This window comes from Sparus aurata, chromosome 17 (assembly GCF_900880675.1).
Source record: "Sparus aurata chromosome 17, fSpaAur1.1, whole genome shotgun sequence".
NCBI classification, from domain to species: domain Eukaryota; kingdom Metazoa; phylum Chordata; class Actinopteri; order Spariformes; family Sparidae; genus Sparus; species Sparus aurata.
This window is the reverse complement of record NC_044203.1, coordinates 15,235,067-15,254,943: the sequence shown is the minus strand read 5'-3', so window position 1 is coordinate 15,254,943 and position 19,877 is coordinate 15,235,067. Positions and strand designations below refer to the sequence as shown.

At 38.8% G+C, this 19,877-nt stretch overlaps 1 protein-coding gene across 3 annotated transcripts in view; it reads right to left on the bottom strand.

The window, feature by feature from the left end:
* The window catches only part of dnah5 (dynein, axonemal, heavy chain 5), a 97,232-nt gene extending 77,441 nt beyond the window's left edge, over positions 1 to 19,791 (bottom strand). Inside the window, exons 1-16 of one of the 3 annotated variants that reach the window (XM_030393885.1) lie at positions 19,369 to 19,458; positions 9,979 to 10,113; positions 9,579 to 9,663; positions 9,151 to 9,320; positions 7,111 to 7,329; positions 6,634 to 6,771; positions 5,979 to 6,155; positions 5,717 to 5,830; positions 5,372 to 5,479; positions 4,993 to 5,115; positions 4,441 to 4,656; positions 2,887 to 2,913; positions 1,287 to 1,394; positions 1,069 to 1,154; positions 301 to 508; positions 52 to 165 (exon numbers count right to left, since the gene is read on the bottom strand). In XM_030393885.1, the coding sequence (XP_030249745.1) occupies positions 52 to 165; positions 301 to 508; positions 1,069 to 1,154; positions 1,287 to 1,394; positions 2,887 to 2,913; positions 4,441 to 4,656; positions 4,993 to 5,115; positions 5,372 to 5,479; positions 5,717 to 5,830; positions 5,979 to 6,155; positions 6,634 to 6,771; positions 7,111 to 7,329; positions 9,151 to 9,320; positions 9,579 to 9,663; positions 9,979 to 10,113; positions 19,369 to 19,458 (2,118 nt within the window). Of the gene's footprint in view, positions 1 to 51; positions 166 to 300; positions 509 to 1,068; positions 1,155 to 1,286; positions 1,395 to 2,886; positions 2,914 to 4,440; positions 4,657 to 4,992; positions 5,116 to 5,371; positions 5,480 to 5,716; positions 5,831 to 5,978; positions 6,156 to 6,633; positions 6,772 to 7,110; positions 7,330 to 9,150; positions 9,321 to 9,578; positions 9,664 to 9,978; positions 10,114 to 19,368 lie in introns of all 3 variants that reach the window. The other 2 variants (XM_030393886.1, XM_030393887.1) reach the window with 2 other exon arrangements.
* Between the last annotated feature and the right edge of the window lie 86 nt (positions 19,792 to 19,877).

The following is a 19,877-nucleotide window of genomic DNA, read 5'->3' as shown; positions in this document are numbered from 1 at the left end:
TACATATATATACACACACACACACACACACATATATTCGAATCAAAATACCTTTTTCATCCAGCTGTGATGGTAGAGCATCTCAAACTCCAAAAGGACCCTTGCTACCCTGTTATAGTTCCTGACGATCCTCTTGGCCTCTGGTGTGGAAAGAACTCCTGGATGCTATAGAGGGACAGAATGGTACTATATAACTTAACAGGAAAACTGTATTGACAATGCCACTAAAAGAAAAAGTAAACAAAATCAACACCTAGGCCCAACTAAATTATTCTATAGAGAGGCAGAATTTCAATTTACCTGTTGAAAGAGATCCATTGGACCATGAATCCTGCTGGACAGCTGCCGAGACCACATGATACGACCTGCCACTGGGGGCAAGTCTCGGCCAATTGGAGGGTCAAGTTTCTGCTTCATGTATATACGAGAGATCGTTTCAATGTCCCGGCCATAGTTCTGTAGAATGCGCTGATACTTCTCGTCAATGCCGAGGTCTGGAATGCCCAGTCTGTTTTAAGAAAGTCCGAAAATACAATAGTTGCATTTCAACGGAATTCAAAAACAGGAAATCAATGTTAAAAAAATGAAAAAATGAAAATAAGATGTGAATTGAATAAACAATAGTAGTAATAGTGGTATTCCAGGTCGAGGTTTACTGCATTTACTTGGAAAGAACTTTTTCACAGCATGACATATTCTCTTGTCATAGCAGGAAAGACATTGATAATATCAACAGTGGGCGCATCTGATTTAAATTTGCCAGTGGACCTAAATGCACAAAAAAGGACCCCGGAACTAGTGAACCTATTTCAATGCAGCAATTATGTTATTGGTTACGCCTGTGTTTAATGAGATGAAGTCCACAGTGACAAAGGTCTATTGACAGTCCTGCTGTCTTTTTAATTCCAGCTATTTGATTCGGGGCTGGTATAAAGCTGAGCTGCCATGTAAATGAAATGAACTATTACTAATTACTAAACTGCTGTGTTAGAGAATAAGCAGGATCAGACTGAGAAATATGTGGTTAGACAAACTTAAATTGATATCAAGAATGAAGGAACGGTTTACCTTTCAAATTTCTTCAGCACATTTAAAGCTCTCTCTGTATTCTGAATTTTTTCAAAGGTGCTATCCATGAAACTCTTCAGCTGGTTCTGGAAGACCAATGAAAAAACATTAGCCCAAAAAACAAGAGCAAAAAAGACAAAGTGGAGTGGAAGAGGTGTTTTGACTTATTGCTTGATTAAACCCTTTCTAAGCGTTTGTGTCTATGATATTTAACTTACATGAAGCTCAGAGGTGCTTTTGCAGAATTCTTCATAGTCGACATCAAAGTCAGTTCTTCTCTGGTCGAGGAAACTGTAATGTTTTTTCTTCATGTTCAACACAATAGCCTATCGCACACATACACACAAACAAAAATCAGCCTCATTGTTCTGCCATAGTCAGACCTGAGCTGGAAAATACTGCTATTCTGTCTTGAATTTTTTTTCTATTTTTTAATGTTTGTACATGTCGAGGCTTCAAACTGATCAAACTGATATTTGAGAACATATTATTTTAGTCTGGGAGCTAATCCTGGTTTTACAATAGCAAAAGACAAACGTTGTCAGACCTTAAAAAATAAATCACTGTAGAAGAGTGGCAGGATATATGTTTCCAATGCCAAGTGCAAACAATAAATACAAGGTTCAAACTCCTCCAGTACAAATGGTTGATGAGAACACACTTTACTACAGAATTACTGCATCACATTTACCCTAATACACTTGACTTGTGTCAAATGTGGTATACATAAAGGTAGCTTGTTTCACTGCCTCTGGGAATGCACCCACATTCAATCATTTTGGAAAGAGATTATTACAATTGTATCCATCTTTATTAAGGAACAACTTCCATTATGTCCCAAACTTTGTATTTTTGGATGTTTCCCAGCAAGCTGTGCAATTAGCAATAACAGTAAGAAGACGGTCATATTTTGTCCTCTTGAAGCTAAACATAAAATTGCACTGTTATTGAAGTCTGTTCACAGACCAAGCAAGAGAGTGTGGGTTGAGGGGATACTGCAGTGCCTTTCCCTAGAGAGACTTCCATGTGTTATCAAAGGGAAATATAACACTTATGTAAAGATTTGGGGCTCATTTGTGGAAATTTTGGAGGGGGACGATTTCATTACAGCTTTGTGGTCTACTGTCTTTATTTTTATTCATATTTCTAATTTAAATGTTTCCTTTTCCTTATTAAAATCAATAACCACATTTTGAAATATGGAAGCATACTGTTTGTGGGGTACAATCTGTGTCCATCTGTGCATGTATACAATTGTCACTCCTTATTGTTATTCTTTTCTTTTCCTCATAAGCCATGATGAGAAACAGTCAGTTACCAAACCAGCAAAATATACCACTATCTGCATATTTTGAATTTCTTCAAATGCCTTTTTGTACATGATTGATGTGCCTTGTTCTGTTTTGTGTCTTTGTATTGTAATCGAAAAATACAATAAAAACATTGGTCAAGAAAAAAAAAAAAAAAGACAAACAGTGCATTATGAATGTGGAAATATAACACCAAATCGTAAAGCTTACCATGAATTAGCATGACTAGCTTTGTCTGGTTACTGGGCCATGAAATGACTTATGGAATTACAGCAGGTAAATTGGACCACATGCAAAACGTTTGTAAGAAAATCACTGGAGAAAATAACTAAACAACACAAATACATTGAGGAACTAACAATAACACATATTGCAGTCAGTTCTCCGTTCATGTTGCATGCAGTTAGTACTGTCATATAGTTACTCGATGATAAGCACAACTGCACACTGTCAACTATGAAAATGGACCATGCAGCATGACAAGTTGAGGCCTGTAGTGAAACATTACCTCCCATTTTCCCTGCATTTCTGTAGTCTGTACATCCAAGGAAGCAGAAACAAAGATACTTAAATCAGTATCCTCTCAAGAGAAAAACATGTCAGCACAAATCAGACATTGTCATGCATGTCCAGAAAAACTATTATTAGTGTAATGTTGATAATTAGAGTTGCCCCAAATGATTATGTTGCAGCAATTGCAGCCTTGTTGTGACTGCTAGCTGAGCTGATCTACTGGACCAATTGAAAAACTTTTAGTAAGCAGGAAGCACTGAAATCAAAACTATAAATATATGGTCCAGGTTTAAATAATTCAAATGCTCCTTTACCAAATTTCTTCCTATTTATTTATATCACTCCATTATTGCATATAACATCAAGATGACATTGTATTCCGTAAAGTCATGTTCAATGGTGTGAGCTGAACCACCTGCGGCTCAACACAACAAAAACCAAAGAGCTGGTGGTGGATCTGAGGAGAACCAGGACACCAGTGACTCCAGTTTCCATCCTGGGGCATAATGTGGACATTGTTGAACACTACAAATATCTGGGAGTGTACACTGACAATAAACTGGACTGGACTAAGAACACTGAAGTCCTCTACAAGAAGGGACAGAGCCGCCTCTATTTTCTGAGGAGGCTCCGCTCTTTTAACATCTGCCGGACTATGCTGAGAATGTTTTATGAGTCTGTGGAGGCCAGTGCTGTTCTGTTTGCTGTGGTGTGCTGGGGCAGCAGACTGAGAGTTGCAGATGCCAACAGACTCAATAAACTGATCAGAAAGGCCAGTGACGTTGTGGGGGTGGAGCTGGACACTTTGTCAGCAGTGTCAGACAGGAGGATGCTGTCGAAGGTGCGGGCGATACTTCAGCATGTCTCTCACCCTCTCCACAACGCTTGAACAGAGGAGCACCTTCAGTGAGAGACTGATTGCTCCTAAATGCATGACTGAGCGCCACAGGAAGTCATTCCTGCCTGTGGCCATCAAACTGTACAAATCCTCCCTCTGATGATCGGACTCACTTGGCTATTTATAAAACAGAACAAACAATATAATTATCCATTCTCATTTAATTTATAACGCTACAACCATTTCATTGTATATTGTATATATTTCAGTTTGTATACTTTACTATTTTATTATCTATTTGTATTTTATTGTCTACTTTGATATTTTACTTTATTTAATGTCTACTTTAATATCTTATTTTATTTACATCTTCATCTCTATCTTTATCGCTTGTTTCCATTCTTGCTATATTTCTATTTCTACTTTGCACGGAGCATTGGAACAAAAACAATTTCCCCCCGGGGATTAATAAAGTATTCTGAATCTGAATCTGAATGTATTTTGTAGTTTTATGATTAGATATGTAAACCTTGTCTTCTTCATTGCTAAAGCAGCTCTTCCATTTGCCATCCACTGAAATATTACAACGTCAATAAATGGCAGAAAAAATACAGCTCAGCTGGCTAGCAGAGGCATTTAATCAGTTAATCGAATGTGTCTCTGTGTTATCATAAATGTCCTGACAGCAATCTAATCTAACAATATACCCACTTGAAACCTAGTGGCCACGGTCTCCAGCCCCTCTATCTTAGAGTCCTGCAAGGCAGCGTATGTGGAGATGGTGCTGAACATTTCCAGGATCTTGTTGAGTCGTCGTTGGAATGTGTCAAACTTTCCAAAAATGTACATCTCGCTGAAGTCAAACTGTCTCTCGGAGGGGGTCTGTTCGAGCTTCTCCTTCGTTTTGTGGAAATACTGCTGGTACTCCTGGAGAACACAGTTTGACACAGGAAGAACAGGTAAATTCTATTGTCATCCATCCATCATACGACTGTGGTAACAATTATAGGTTGAAGAATAACTTTTGCTTTGTAATATTTCTTTTATCATGGAGAGGGCATGTATACTTTTGGCCAACTCAAATGTCTTACTTTTATGTCAAATAAAAGAATGACATATTTTAACACAGGTCTTGTGTGGAAGGCCTTTTTCCCCCAAACAATATAAACAAGTGTTGAACTTGACATTTAAAAAATAATAATACAGCTACAGTATGTTGCAAAAAGCCCACAATTGATAAGAACTTTAAAACAGATCCAGTACCTGGTTAAGGTGGATGGCAGCTTTGATTTTGTCAGCTACAACTTGCTGAGGCTGGTCCCATATTGAATTAGAGCCATTATTAGTGATGTAGGCCTTGCAGGCTGTGATCATCTGGTTTGTCACCTGGAGATATTGAAGGGTAGGGGGGAATGAAGATATGCATTTTAATTCTTTGCAGACCTAAACAACTTGCTTTTCACATCTACTCTGTCATAAATCCAGCCAGTAATTTGTTCACTGAGATGTTAGAAATGGAAATTTTAAACATATCCTTTTGTGCACAATTTGTGTTCTTCACACTAGGTTAATGTAACAATGCGCTTGGTTGAGATAAATGTTTTAGTGGTTAATTATTGTGCAGAATAGCAGCCAACCGTACCTTAACAAAAAGCGATGTAATTTTTTCTGATGTGTTGTAGTAGCGGGAAATACTGTGAATCATCCTGATGGCATTAATCAGACCAGGGATGGCATCCACCATTGATACCTTGGGTGAAACAGAAATAACAGCTTGTGTTTGGACAACTTACATATGTAATTCCATCCACTTGCACATGTGGGACATTAAACAGTGTTTGTGCAATGTACCATTTTCATAACCTGAGAACAGTTCACCATGGATACAGTAATAGTAGTGGTACATTTGGTTTGCTTTGAATGCGGCAGACCACTTTATCATTCTATCTATCTATCCACTTTTAAAGAGATGAAAGCATTTTCTTACAGGGTCACTGTTATAAAGAGGGTCACAAAACTTCTCCAGACTGTACAGGTACTTGACATTGTCTTTGGCCTCGTTGGCTGCATCAGTAATCCTGGTGTCCAGCTCCCGCCATGACTAGACAGAACAAACCATTTAAGCATTCAATGTAAAACTGAGTCACACTAACATTACAGGATTTTTAATTTACATGACTAACTTTGTTGAAAACATCTTGAAGAAAACAAAGCATAAAAATATGATATGAAGGAGAGAGGAGATTGACCTTTATAAGTTTAGATTTGGCCATCAGGAGCACACCCAGTACAGCTTTGACATCCGGGCTCTTCAGCTGGTCCAGAAGGTAGTTGAAGCGGGACATTCGCTTCTTCCAGTGGTCCAGCTCAGCCCGAGGGCCAAGGTCATCAGCCTCCTTTCTCAGCTGCTCACTCTCAGCTAGAACCTGGTGAACAGAAGTACTTTATATTTATTAAACTCCCTCTGAAGTTTACTCTTTCTGCCTTCCCTGAATTTCATATATTCCTGTTTTTCATTTTATTGGGGTAGTTTTGCATCCCTCCCCAGCTGAACTTGAATTATTTTGGATCATTAAATATTTGAGCTGTTCAAAGCAACATAATATATTTCAAAGTTCAGTAAAAAATGAATAAAGTAACTCCATGATATAGCTCTTTTCAGGATGAAGTTGCAGCATTTATTGCAAAGCACCATCGAATATTAAGCATACATCCTGTCAAATATTTGTCTGTTCATCTCACATTGCTTATTCAAAGGCATTCCAAGCAAACTTGGATCTCAGAATAAATTCTGTTTCACATTAACTAGCCATTATGTACAACAGAGACTAGTGCACTGCAAAAGGTTTCATGCAAAACAATAACTGCGATAAATTTGAAGATAACTTCTTTAACTGGTCTCACCTGTTCAATCTGTTTGATCCAGACTTTCATGCAGGCTTCAATCTTTTCTGTGGTCTCTGCGCTGTTTGCTGCTGCCATGTAGTCGGATGGGCCTTTCAGCACCCGCAGGTCAAATGCATCACACTCTTTCAAGGTAACCTGGAGGCAAGCTATGGTTTGTTTTTGCTGCAGTGTGTATAATGTATTTATTTTCCTGTGTGTGCTCACAAAGAATGAACTGTGGTCAAAACAGGTCAGAACTGCTGCAAAAGTTCTTTAGTTTGGTGACCAAAAAATCTTTAAGTGTCTTACTGCTTTAATGAAACACACAACTGTAATGATAAAAGGTTCATGGCTGTTTAAACAGCCTTTGTTTTTGTTGCCTCTTTGGTTAGGTCACAGGCGTTTCTTCATTTGCTATTTTACAGCTGATCAACATTAAACTCACTCTTTAACAGTTAAACATATCCTTGATGGGTAATAGTGTCTGTTTCTTACCTTTTCTTGCAGACTCTCCTGTGCTCCAGCCAAAACAGACACAAAGCTTTCTAATGATGATAGGAAATCCTGTTTGACAGCCTGGGCCTGTGGACTGGCTGCCTCCCCCCAGCCATGGTCCATCTTCCTTAGAGTGGGGATGAAGATCTCAGAGAGCAACTGCTCCACACTTTTTAACAGACCCCCCTCTGTTGTGTCCAACATATTGAAATTCACATCCTAGAGGGAGAGAAAGGTGTACACATGACTTATAAAACCTATGGTTAAGACCGGTATGCCCACAGTTCATTTCATTATGCCTGCCACAAGTGGCTGGCAGTTGTGATGAAGGTGTCCAGTGGAGGGTCATCTTTCCCCTAAGTAAAGGACTCTGAGTCCTTTGACTTAGTCTACCTATTCCTCGCTTAACTAAAGGAGTGTGGACTGGTGTGAGTTCCCACTCATACTATCAGCAAACCAGGATTATAGTTGTAATATCTCTGTAGCTACCTAGACTACTGTATTTCTAGATAAGGCTGACTGCTGTAACTCCTGCACTCAAATTTGCATTTGCCAGTGTTAATGCAGTAATGTCCAATTTGTAGAACCGTGGAAAAGTATGAGGTCAAGCCAATGCCACCAAACATATATTGTATACTGAAGATAAATTACCTTGAGAGGAGCCCAGACCAGATGGGGTCTGGAGAACCTTGCTAGTGCAGGCTATCGCAACAGTGACTATCAAATTTGTTCTACCAACCAGATGGAAAGGATTTATCATTTATCATGTCATATTTTTGGAATTTTTGTAGTGTTATTACTTCCCAATTCTTGATGCTTAATTGTACCAGATGCTAATGTAGACTACCCTCAACAGAGGACAAAAAACATAAAACAATCCAAAAAAGTGTCACTACAAATAGGTAATCAATGCCACAATGTCTTTGGTTACTAGTTTACCATCTGTAACCCTAAGTCCAACTATGTATCAACTCCAAATGGTCTGAAACGTGGACTCCAAACGGCCTGAAACACGCTCCTAAACACTTTCTGGAGGAACATTTTTGACACTTAGTCAAATTTCACCTCTGATCCATCCCATTCACTTTGCATAGGGACACATCTTTTTCAATAGCTTCCAGGTCATTTGACCCATTGACATAAAATCAATACCACAATGTCGTCTGATATTTGTTGAATGGGATATACCTTTTTGGGGGATTTTGTGGGAGTTTCTATTTTTCACAAGTATCTTAGGTATCTTACCCTCAGACTGACTGAAGACCAACTATGTGTGATCCAAAAAAATTCTCATGACAAATAGGTTTGGAGTAAATACCTTATTGTTATGTTCACTATTTTCCATTAAAGAATTTTATATTTTGTATTTATTTCTTAATTGTGATTAATTAAACACACACACACAGCCAGCCACCCACCCACCCATGCACGCACGCACCGACGCACGCACGCACGCACACGCACGCACACACACACACACACACACACACACACACACACTAAAGTTGTCCTTCTTCCCTCTCTTGCTGTGAATAGCTTGTTGCAAACATGCCCTTTTATCAGAGGTGGTGATTAGCTTTCCTGTTGACAGCAGGTGATCACCTAAAATCAATAGCAGGATCTGCTACTGGTATCAGAGTGCATTTGTCGAACCTTATTTTGTCTCTAGAGCTCTGGATAGAGAGAAGCTGTCTTAGTTACAGGATACAATTTATCACAAAGGGAAAGGAATAAAGCATCCCTTTGACATTCCAAAATCAGCCTGTTTTAATTTGTAATTTAAGTGAGCTACGTGATGGAAAGCCCCACAGTTAAACAATCTTTCTCGTTCATTGTTTTGAAATGCATATGGCTAATAACATTCCCAAATTTGGCCTCTCAACAGCATGGCTGGTTAAGAGAATCCCTTATCAAATGGGGTAATGATGGTGAAATTAGTTAAATAGTTTTTGGTTCATATGATTGACCGACCTACACTCACTCTGAAAGTCATGACTTCATGCTTACTTTTCTAAAACAACACTTTTAAAAGTGACTCACTCTGTGAATGTTCTCAGAGGTGATTGTCTTTGAGGTGTTGGCTCTGGTGAAGAAGACACACACTCCGGTCAGTGCCACATCCTTCCCGTCTGTCACAAACACTTTAGACTTCTTGCTGCGACCAGGCTGCTGGGCAATAAGCTGGGAGGGTGCAGAGGCTGCGGCTGCAGCTGAAACAGAGAATTGGACAGAGAGACAACACAAGACATAATCACAATTAGCTTTATTTGCATTTTAATCTAATTCTAATAAATTTTGAATCTTATCAATTGCTGCCATGGAAGCTGATGAAGTATGATTGAAGATTTTTATGTTATTTTTTTTACAGAGGCAAAACATACATTTAGACACACAATTAAAAACAATTTGATTAAGTCCACACATAACATCAATTTCTGACACAGCGAGTGTTTATTTTCACATGTTACCTGTTTCACTTGGCTGAGTGTCCTGATGGTAGAACATGAGGTGGTGAAGACCCTCAGCAACAAAGAATTGCTCCATGCGATCAATCTGAGAGGGATAAAAAGAAAACTTTCAGCACAATCAGACTTCACAATGTCTCGCAAATGACAATGACCAAACTGCACTTAAATCGCTTCCCTTGACCGAAATACATGACTCCTACCACTTCTTCTCCAAGGAAAACTGAAATAAGCAAAATAACATTCATATGGCAGCAATTTTGTGCCAGTAAAAACAAAAGTTCATAATGTAATTCAAATGCTGCCACACCTTTTGCCAAAGTAAGTCAGGCTGCTGTTTTGTTTTGTGTTTTTCACAAAGAAAGCAAACACTTCTGTGTGAAAATGTATGAATACAGGGTACCTGATTCCCCTCCAGTATTGCATCTTCCACATCCGCTTTCTCCAGTCCCAGGCATGAAGCCACAATGCTGAGGATGTAGTCATGTCTTCCATCCAGCTGGGCACGCTTAGCTTCACGTTCCTCCTTTAACTTTTGCTAAATAAAATGTACAGACAATTTTAATTACTATTCAGATTCTATTACTTGAACATATATGGATTTACTATTAAACAAGTGCTGAATAAGATTTAATTTCAAATTCTTAGTCGACATAAACAAAGCTCATTTCAGCTGAGTTCTTGTTGACTAACAGAGGAATAGAAAACTCTGCATTTTCTGCTAAAGGAATAGTAAAGCCATCACGTGACCGAACAGAGCAAACAGTCATTCAACCATTTTTCACATACTTGTGCGTGTGTATTGATGAGGCTGTTGTTGATGACAGATGATTTAATATCCCCTGTGGTCTTCCACTTTTCAGACATGATTTAGTCCACTCTAAGAACCATAGTTATGTCTGGTTTCAATGAATTAGCAGTAAAATAAGTTCAAATTAGTTAAAAATGAATAACCCTCTGTCTCCTGTCAAAACATGGTAGTCCTCTTCTTATACACTGTAGCTCCACACAAGAATTATAGGAAAAAAATCCAAAACAGAACTCAGTATTCCTTCAAGATTTAAAATTGTACATCTCCATATCCATCCAAAGTCTTCAAAATTCAGGTTCTTAGAAAAGGTTTTGACAACAATACAGCCAGTGCAGAACGGGCAGTGGCTTGCATTTAGGATGGTGGGACAGTAACATCAACCACAGTGGGTTGCCAGGTTACGCTGCTCAGTAACACAGGAACAAGGTTAGCCAATAAATAACATGAAACCTGGCATTGCTTGGTGTGCCAGCTGCAGGGTGCATTCAAGTTCTTTCATTTACCTTTCCCTTTGTCTGTCTGGAATTTAAACAGGGCACGACAGAAATAGCTATTTCTGGCTTAAAATACTTTTTCGCATTGACGTCACCGTGGTGAGACCGTCTTTTAAAAACCCCTCTTCTACAACAAAGCAGGAAACGTCCTGCTGTGACTGGCCATGCCAAAAATAAAACATTTGAGTGCCAGCTCTTTTATATATCAAACTGTTTTGACAATCATTAACAACTGGACTAAACTTTAACACTGAGGATGACATATTAAGTGATCAAGTGTCTCTCTAATCATGTTCTCCCTTTTCTTTCCTGTCCCTTGCTTGTGTATTCATCTATGTGGTTTTCTGTACTTTATGGAAAAGAGATTTCCCTGTTGTGTTACCCTCAAACATCTATAGTCTACATGGAGCATGGGACATATTGCACATGCATATACCCTGGTTAAGTCCCCATGGATTATATGGAGAATCAGATAGGAGAGAACAGATGTGACAGCTTTTGAGGGACAGATCAGATAGAACCCCGAATAAAGCCTTGAAAAGGAACAGAAAGAGGAAAGATACAAATCCAAAACATTTTATGGATGATAAAATAGACATGAAGCACTGGAGGAAGAAAGAGCTGTATACATTGGCGAAAGGAGACAAATGTAGTGAGTAGAGGAAAAAGATGAAACCGCTGGAATCTCAAAAACAACAAAGGAGTTAAATAAAATTGAAGGATAGATGTGCACAGGGAAAATTGATGACAGGACTGCAGAGGGGTGAGAAATGGAAAGAGGAGGCAAGAGGCAGGAGGAAATATAGTAAATAACATAAAAGAACATTTTAACAGGACCTGAGAAAGAAGGAGAGAAAGATGCAGGAGGGGGGAGGATATAACGGGAGAATGGACAATTCGTCGAGTCGATGTGGTTAAAAGTCAAGGTATTGATTTTTGTTAGTTAGAGCCTGGGGGGTTGGTCATGCAAAGCCAGAGTGAGGTGGAGCATGCTAACAACCTCTCAAGCTTTGTGTGTCAACAAGGTTAGTGAGAGCGGCAACACATTAGCCTGTTAGCAGCTTTGAAAGAGAACAGACCACATCGAAACTAAACTTTGTCAAGTGAAACTAGACAAACAAAACTCTCTTAAGAGCCCAAACCACTTCAGGGGTGTATGGAACGCCTTAAATATCTTAAGAATCATTAACTTTCTCACGAGTTATGGTAATATTTGATTTAATATATTTGCACCACTCTCAGGAACAGTGGCTGCAACTCACAGGTTACTTCAACAGATAACAAAGATAATAATGATCAAAGATAAAGCTTATCTTGAGTGTGAGAACAGACATGGATCCATTGTAAGCACCCATGTTGAACATATTTACACACATGGGTCACACATGTATGAATGATATCACAATTTCTAGACTGATGATCTTTTAAGATTTGAAATCTTCATATCTGACTCCAAATTGAGAAACTCTGCATTGCTGAGACAGTGAATTCCATTTCCAGTTGTAAAACATAAAAATTATGCCTCCAAACATACTTAAACATTTGAGAGATGAAAAAAAACAGACGTTCATTTAGACATTTCAAAGAAGTTTCACTAAACCACTACAGAACTAAGACAATGAATCACACCAGCATTGTTCTCTGGAGATATACACACACATTAAGCACACACAAACAATGACATCAGAGATCGGCCGTAAAAAAAGCATGCCAAGCAATCAGTTGCTGGGCGACGAGGTGTCTCACACCTTCTCTCTGCCTCTTTTCCGAGTCGTGTGAACAACTGACTCAGCCTTCAGCTCAGAGGCAAACAGTACACACACAATGCAGCATGGAGCAGATTATTCAAACGAGCAGACAAGTCACCGCTGACTGCAATACACAAAATACACTGGCCAACAATAACAGGCTCGAACAATGTCAGATAGGCACACATACAGAACCACATTTATTTATTGCTATAACACAGACACAGAATCCAGCACTGACAGACAACAGCCACAACATTAATAGCTTTCAGAACCAAACAAAGCCGCATCCTGAGATAAGCTGTGGCGAGACTGACAATCCCTATTAAACAAACAGGGGCTTTTGGAATTTTGGAATAAGAGAAACAGCTGTGACATAAAGAGTGCAACAGGCAAGTTTGGCAAGAATGCAAGCTGATAATCTATCTAACGTTTAAAAAAGCAATTCAAAATATTTTCAGTGCCCTGCCAAACCTCAAATAAATGAGTTAGTACATTTTAATCCAAATCTTCTAGGAAACAGAAAAACCACACACACACAGTCAAAGTCAACACATAAGTTCTGTATAAAGTTTTGCAGCCAGTTTCATCCATTTAATTTCAAATCACACTGTGGTAAATGAAAGATGCCAACAGAGCCAGTTGGCAATACACACAAGAAGTCTGTGGATAAACTAAAATGTCAGAGAACCCTCAAATGACAGGAACAACAACAAAAGTAGGATTTCGCTTACCTGAATGACCTTGAAAACTGTCTGTTTCCAGAGCTGCTTACTAAACACCTGCGACATGACAGCTCCTTGCCTCTCTGACTCAGACCTAACTATATCTTCTCTATAACCTGATATCACTTTCTCATCTACATGTACACAGGGGAGCTGTATTCTCTCACCCTTGAAGGGATGATCCCTATCAAGTTGTCAGTGGTGATCACTCAGACAGGTGAACTGAAGCTATGCTGGCTTTAAGTTAAATTGCCATTCCTGTCCACAACGGATAACTTTTCACAGATATCTGTGGTCAGGAACGACATTTTCGATGAATGATATAAACTAACTTAAAGAATGTGAACAACACACATGCTCTCATGAATTAAGAGCATAATAAGCAGGTAAATCCACAAAGGAACACGTAAGGAGGAACAACAGCTCTTTTTCAAGAACTCTAACTTGCAGGAATGTGCACTTATAAACACACACAGACAGACAGCGGAAACACACCCCATGTATCACTGCTCTAACAGGACCGCAGACTGGAACATGGCTGTTTTCACCACAACTGTTCAAGTGCAAGTGTTTAGGGGCAAGTTCTTGTTATGAACACCCACCTCATCAGTAGATATAGATCAGTAGCTATGAACTCAACTTTGCAAATACTGTAATAACCAAAATGCAAGGGTACCATGTGAATTGTCCAAACAATACAACAGGCCAATATTAGTAGCCAAATGTACAATATTCAAATTTGTCCCACAACAAGTATGATTCATTGTATACTATTCCTTGTAAATGACTGAGAAACTTGCTCCTTACTAAAGTAAAAACGCATTACAATACATTTCTGCATCAGCAGCCATCAAACAGCTCACAGCAATCTGTATTTTTCTGACATTTGATGATACAGCATAAGAACAGAACACACAAAATGCAACAAAGACATGGAGAAACACATCTAATCATCTCTACCTATTTAGTGCACAAATTCTCACTTTTTTTGCATGTTAACATTCTGTTTGGATGCCAACAGCAATATCTCAACTAACATTTCAAATAAACTATAAGTGGTGTCAAATGTATAATTCATAGACTAGTGCTTTTGCAAAGCTCCAGTAACTTCAAGTAGAAGGCAGCTCTGATGTTATTTTTATTGAATATATTACACGTATTGATACATACAAAACACAGAGTTTTCAAAACATTTCTCTTTGGAAGTCTTTCGCATGACGTACACTCAGGAAAAGTAAAAACTTCTTCACTGGTTTATTTCTCTGATAAATATTCCAAACTGACATTTTTTTCAGATAAAAATCAATTGTTGTGAGAAGCCTGCATAAGCGGACGTACACAAAAATATTTTCGATCAGACTTTCAAACATAGATAAAGCCTTTAGCCTTCTTGAATTTTTCTACCAGCCGCATTTGATACATACACACCAGCCGTTTACTGAATCCTGACACATTAATGATGAATTACATTTGGCCAAAGTAGACAGTCATGAAGCCAAGTTGTCTGTAACTTCAGAACTCTTGGGTCACCTTACCTTGTTTTGATAGTCTGGTTTAAAATGCAGCATCGTTGTCAGCCTTTCAGTCTGACACTTCTTTTCAGGTCATTCTGCCATCTTAATTGGCGTTGCTTTTCATGGCATTAGAGAATTAAAGCTTCCAACAAAGAAGACAAGACAGAGAACAAGTGGCTTCGCTACAGTATGTGAGCAATCAGCCTTCTTATTTGCCATGTGAGAAAGGTTACTGCCCTGAAATTATGAGAGTGTTGCTCCTAAAAGGGGACTGCTAACTAGATAATGCGGTGTTGGATGACCATCTGCCTGCAAAGTAATTATCAAGGTCCTGCTCTCACCTTACAATTCTATTACAACAATGGGATGGAGAGACACTGAGGGGGGTAAGAGTGGGGGTATAAGGGATGATGATATATTCGAATACAGTGTACCATTGTCAGACACAAAACACACACAAAAATGAACAAATAAAACATGCTGTGAACAGAGAATTTAAAAAAGGACCTCAAGAAATTAGTCTGCCTCTTAAAGGTCACTGGGTTTCACAGACGTAAAAACCTTGGATACTGTATGCATTATCATTGTATGCTTACTGACAGATACTAGTCATATTGTGACTGTGATAACAGTTTCATAGAGTCAGAATACAGTGGTGATATCTGACAGGATTTAATATTGTGTTTTTTTATTACACATGGTCCTAGTATAATATTAAATGTCATGATAGCATTGCTGGTTTACTCAGCATTCTAGGTTCTCCTAATGGTTTGCCTAAAATGATTCATTTAAAACGTCCAGTGTGTGGGTTTAAGGGAACTTGAAATTCAGAAATGGAACATGCTTCTCACTTTTTGTGTGTTTTAAATGGCCACTGCAAGGGAGGGTGAGACGAGGGCTGTGCAGTTGGTTGCAGTCTACAAGCACAGCACTACATTCCAGTAAATCCTACACACCTGTCCTTTAATGTGTAAAACAAAGCTTCTCAAATGTGATAATTTGCTGCTTGTTTCAAATTTATATCATTACAATTTGAATTCATTACATTTTGGTTTGAGACAAAACCACAAATAGATTAAAAAAAACACCATTTCAGGTCATTTTAGAGGTTAAACGATGAATAATGTTGAAGATAGAAGATCATTAGACTGTAACAGAAAAAATCATTAGTTGCAGCTCTAGTAGTGATACCTCAATCATTCACCCAGTGAGAACAAACACACACACACACACACACACACACACACACACACACACACACACAAAGACCTCCAATTAATATTAAATTCCATTAGCTTTTATTGAGGTGTCCGGCAGATGAGAAGCACTGCTCTCTCCACGAGGATCTGACTGACAGATATTGAAGAAAATGATTGCGAAGCTTTGCATTTAAAAGCAGCTGGGTCATCAATTTTTCACTATGCCATGACTGATTTTCTAAGCTGAACTGTCTGGTTTTGAGCTGCTGTGAAACAGGAGAGTGACTGTAAATTATAAATGAGGGGGAGGTGAGATCTGAAAGAGAAAGACACAGAGAGGGAACAAGACAGAGGAAAGTCCACTGTTCTCCCATAAGATGCTCGTACCGACAGACACGGAGAGCTTTAACAAATCTGTTTAAAAACTATGCCAGGTTGTAGCACAATATATCTCAGCTGCAGAAATGGCTCTGGGGACAGCATTTCTCCCTCAATGGACTCTGTTATCTAACCGATACAGGGAGCAATTCTTATTGAAGTCAAATAAATTATCATTGCTTTATAATGCCGTTATTGTATCAATTTAAATTTACTACATTAGTAAGACTAACACATACTATATAAGTTGTCTTTGGTCTACACAGTGTAGGACTAATCTGGGTCAGTCCCATGTGGAGGACAGTTCATACCAAGTTCTCTCTTGTGTCAACTAACATGCCATCAAAAGCAGGCCTGTAAATACTGTTTTCAACAGGGAGGATAACACATATCTTCAAGTCCAACATGGAACCAGCTGCTGTAAGTTACTAAACTTTCACTTTATCTGATAAGATCATGATCAACTAGGATTATTCATTTATGTATGTACTATTCACATTTTCTTGTAATGCTGACTGCAAAACTATATCAGTACCATAATTAAATGCATTAGCACCAAGAATGGATGGGATTGGGGATAAAGACAGCATTTTGTCTTTCACTTTGGTGTTGCATTGGAAAGAGTATGAACTGAATTAAAACAGTATATATATGCATATATTTACAGTACATGTCCAAACATATGTACATATATACATACATAAACAAACATACATACATACATACATACATGTACACAGTTGAAGCAATTTAGTATACTTATATATAGATATGTGTGTATATGCTAATATATATACAAACTAATATATATACATATATATCATCTATATGCCCGAAATAGGCTCTTACTTTTAACGATGACTACTTTGGCAACGATATAGTTCCACATTAATAAATAGCATTATATGTGAAACCCATTTTTGTAGATCACCCAGCCCTTTGCGGCTCATCTCACATCACAGCAACAACACACTACCATCTAGTGGACTGAGGCTCATAATACAACCAACACAGAAGGTTGCGCTACAGTTATGTTTGACTAATTCTGAGAGGCCAGTGAAAGCAATAGTGTCAGGGCAATTATCAAAAGGACTCGAGGGGCTCTTGAGTTGAAAATGAAGTGCATCCTTAAGTTTCACTTTCAGTTATGTCTGCCCCCATAGGTTCACTTTAGCTGCTGTTCTGACACTCTGTACATTTTGTGCCAAATGTTCTCGTTATTTTTCCTAATGACAGCACTCGGTAACCTCGATCAACAGGGATATGGGTTAAAAACGGCCAAAGTTCTCCTTTAACCTTTTATTTCTAGTGTTCCCAGTTTAGTATTTTATTTATTTTTAACATTTATTTTACAAAGGCCTGTTTTGAACTGTGTTATGGACGCGGGATAGTCAGTCAGTCCTCTAAATAATGTCTAAACACAAATATAAAATGTAAAATGTGACTGGTTGAGAGACTGGTTGGCCACTGTTTATCTACACTTGTCTAAAACGCAACAGCGAACTGCAGGGCTCAAGATGAATAGTGTCCTACTTCCCCTGGTCAGGGAGGACAGAATGTGTTTGGAACAAACAGATTATCGCTTAGCAAATGACAATCTGAATGGAGTGTTGACTAATAGAGTGTGTGTTGTGATGCCATTACTATAGGAAACTCACTTGAGGGTTTTTCACAATGCATTTTAGTCCAGAGCTATCCTTATACTGGCACTATTGAGCCACATGTTTAGCTGATTTTCAGAGGATAACCCAGAAAACTCTAGGTTAAACCCTGCAACGGGTAGGGCTAGTAATCACAGCACTAAAGTCACGGTGGGTTCACTTTGGAATGTGCTGGGATTATGCCAGTGTAAACGCTTTCTTGACTAGGGACACTGACGTTTCTCTGAACGCTTTTAGCCCCGGGTTAAGTGTAGTGTCAAAACCTGGCCGTCTGCTCAGCAAGAGACCAACTACGAAACATATGACAATTTTGAAATGTTCCCGGTTTACCGGTCTGTCCATCTCCTCTGTCACAAATGACTGGCTGGCAGGATGTGTTGCACATGTAACACTGGCTGAACCAAGAGGGCACTGCAAATCCGTACTGAAAATTGGCATGACTGGCACTAGTTAGCTGTTTGCAGCTTGTAAGCAGCAGACTATGTTTAGCTGAGGTAGCTAGCTTACAGCAGAGCTTCACACACAGCAGGACTGAGAGTTTCTGTTCAGAGGAACATAAAGCAGTAAATACTGAACAGCAGTTAAAAGTGACAACCCAACAAGTTTACAATTAAAAAATACTCACGTCAGTTGAGTACAGCATGGAGGTAAAAGTTGACTGAGATTGGAGTTACAGACACCAAACATCAGTGCAGGCTACAAACTCCTATGAAAATGAAAATAGCCACATACAAGCAGTGATAGGGTGTTGTTGCTTCTGAGCACAACAACCTCTGTACAAAGACTGAGAAACAGAATTTTTTCCAAAGTCTGTGGTACTAAATTCTGTGATTAACATTTTAAAGGTGTTTTTACTATGCCACTACTAACTACTCACTTATATAAAAAAAAAAAGTAAAGGAACAACATTTTTAATCTGTAAACTTCAAGAGCAGAACACCCGTAATAGTATGCATGTCAGGAGAAAGAACGCAAGATCTGATTTTGTGTTCCAGAAAAATGCAAATATGCTCGTTGAATGAATGCAAACCATTTCAGTGAAGTTACAACAATCCCATCGACATTAGGGGGCTTTCGTACAAATACCACACCAATCATGACAACCATATGCAAATAAGCAGATGTGTACACAGAACCAAACAAAAGGATACACATATAAGAATAATATACGATGGGAGGAACACTGAGATCATGATCATAGTTTATCAAGGGCCACATTGTCATTGATTATCACAAATACGTTAAAAGCGTTTGGGTTCAAACCTGGATCTCCTTCAGTGACTCCACTGGGACAGAGGACTGGGTGGGTCTGCTCCTGTAGCTGACTTTGGTGAGTCGAGAGCTGACGGACATGGCTCAAGCATTCCTTCACATAAATTGCCCCCTTGCAAACCGAACTTTAAATCTGCAGCTTCGTCCACGTCGCATCAGGCGTCTTGTCCAGTTTTAAACTAGGGGTGCAACTTTCTCACATCTGTTTCTTGTGGCTGAGCGGCACCCACGAAACACGTTTTTGCCACCAGCGGTGATCGCGTGTGTTAGTTGTTTCCATGGTAGCGACACAATGGTCAAAGGGGGCTGGTCCCGAAAGAAATGTAGAGACAGCCTCATTTATGTGATGGCTATTTTGTGTTTGAAAATGCTGAAACCTCTAGGATTTAAAGTTGGCTACGAACAGATTTATCTAGCTAGAGGACCACTAATGAATGCCGTGGGACAGCTCAAGTGTGTCACAGGATTAAATTCAGTACAGAAAAGTGTTTATTTTTTTT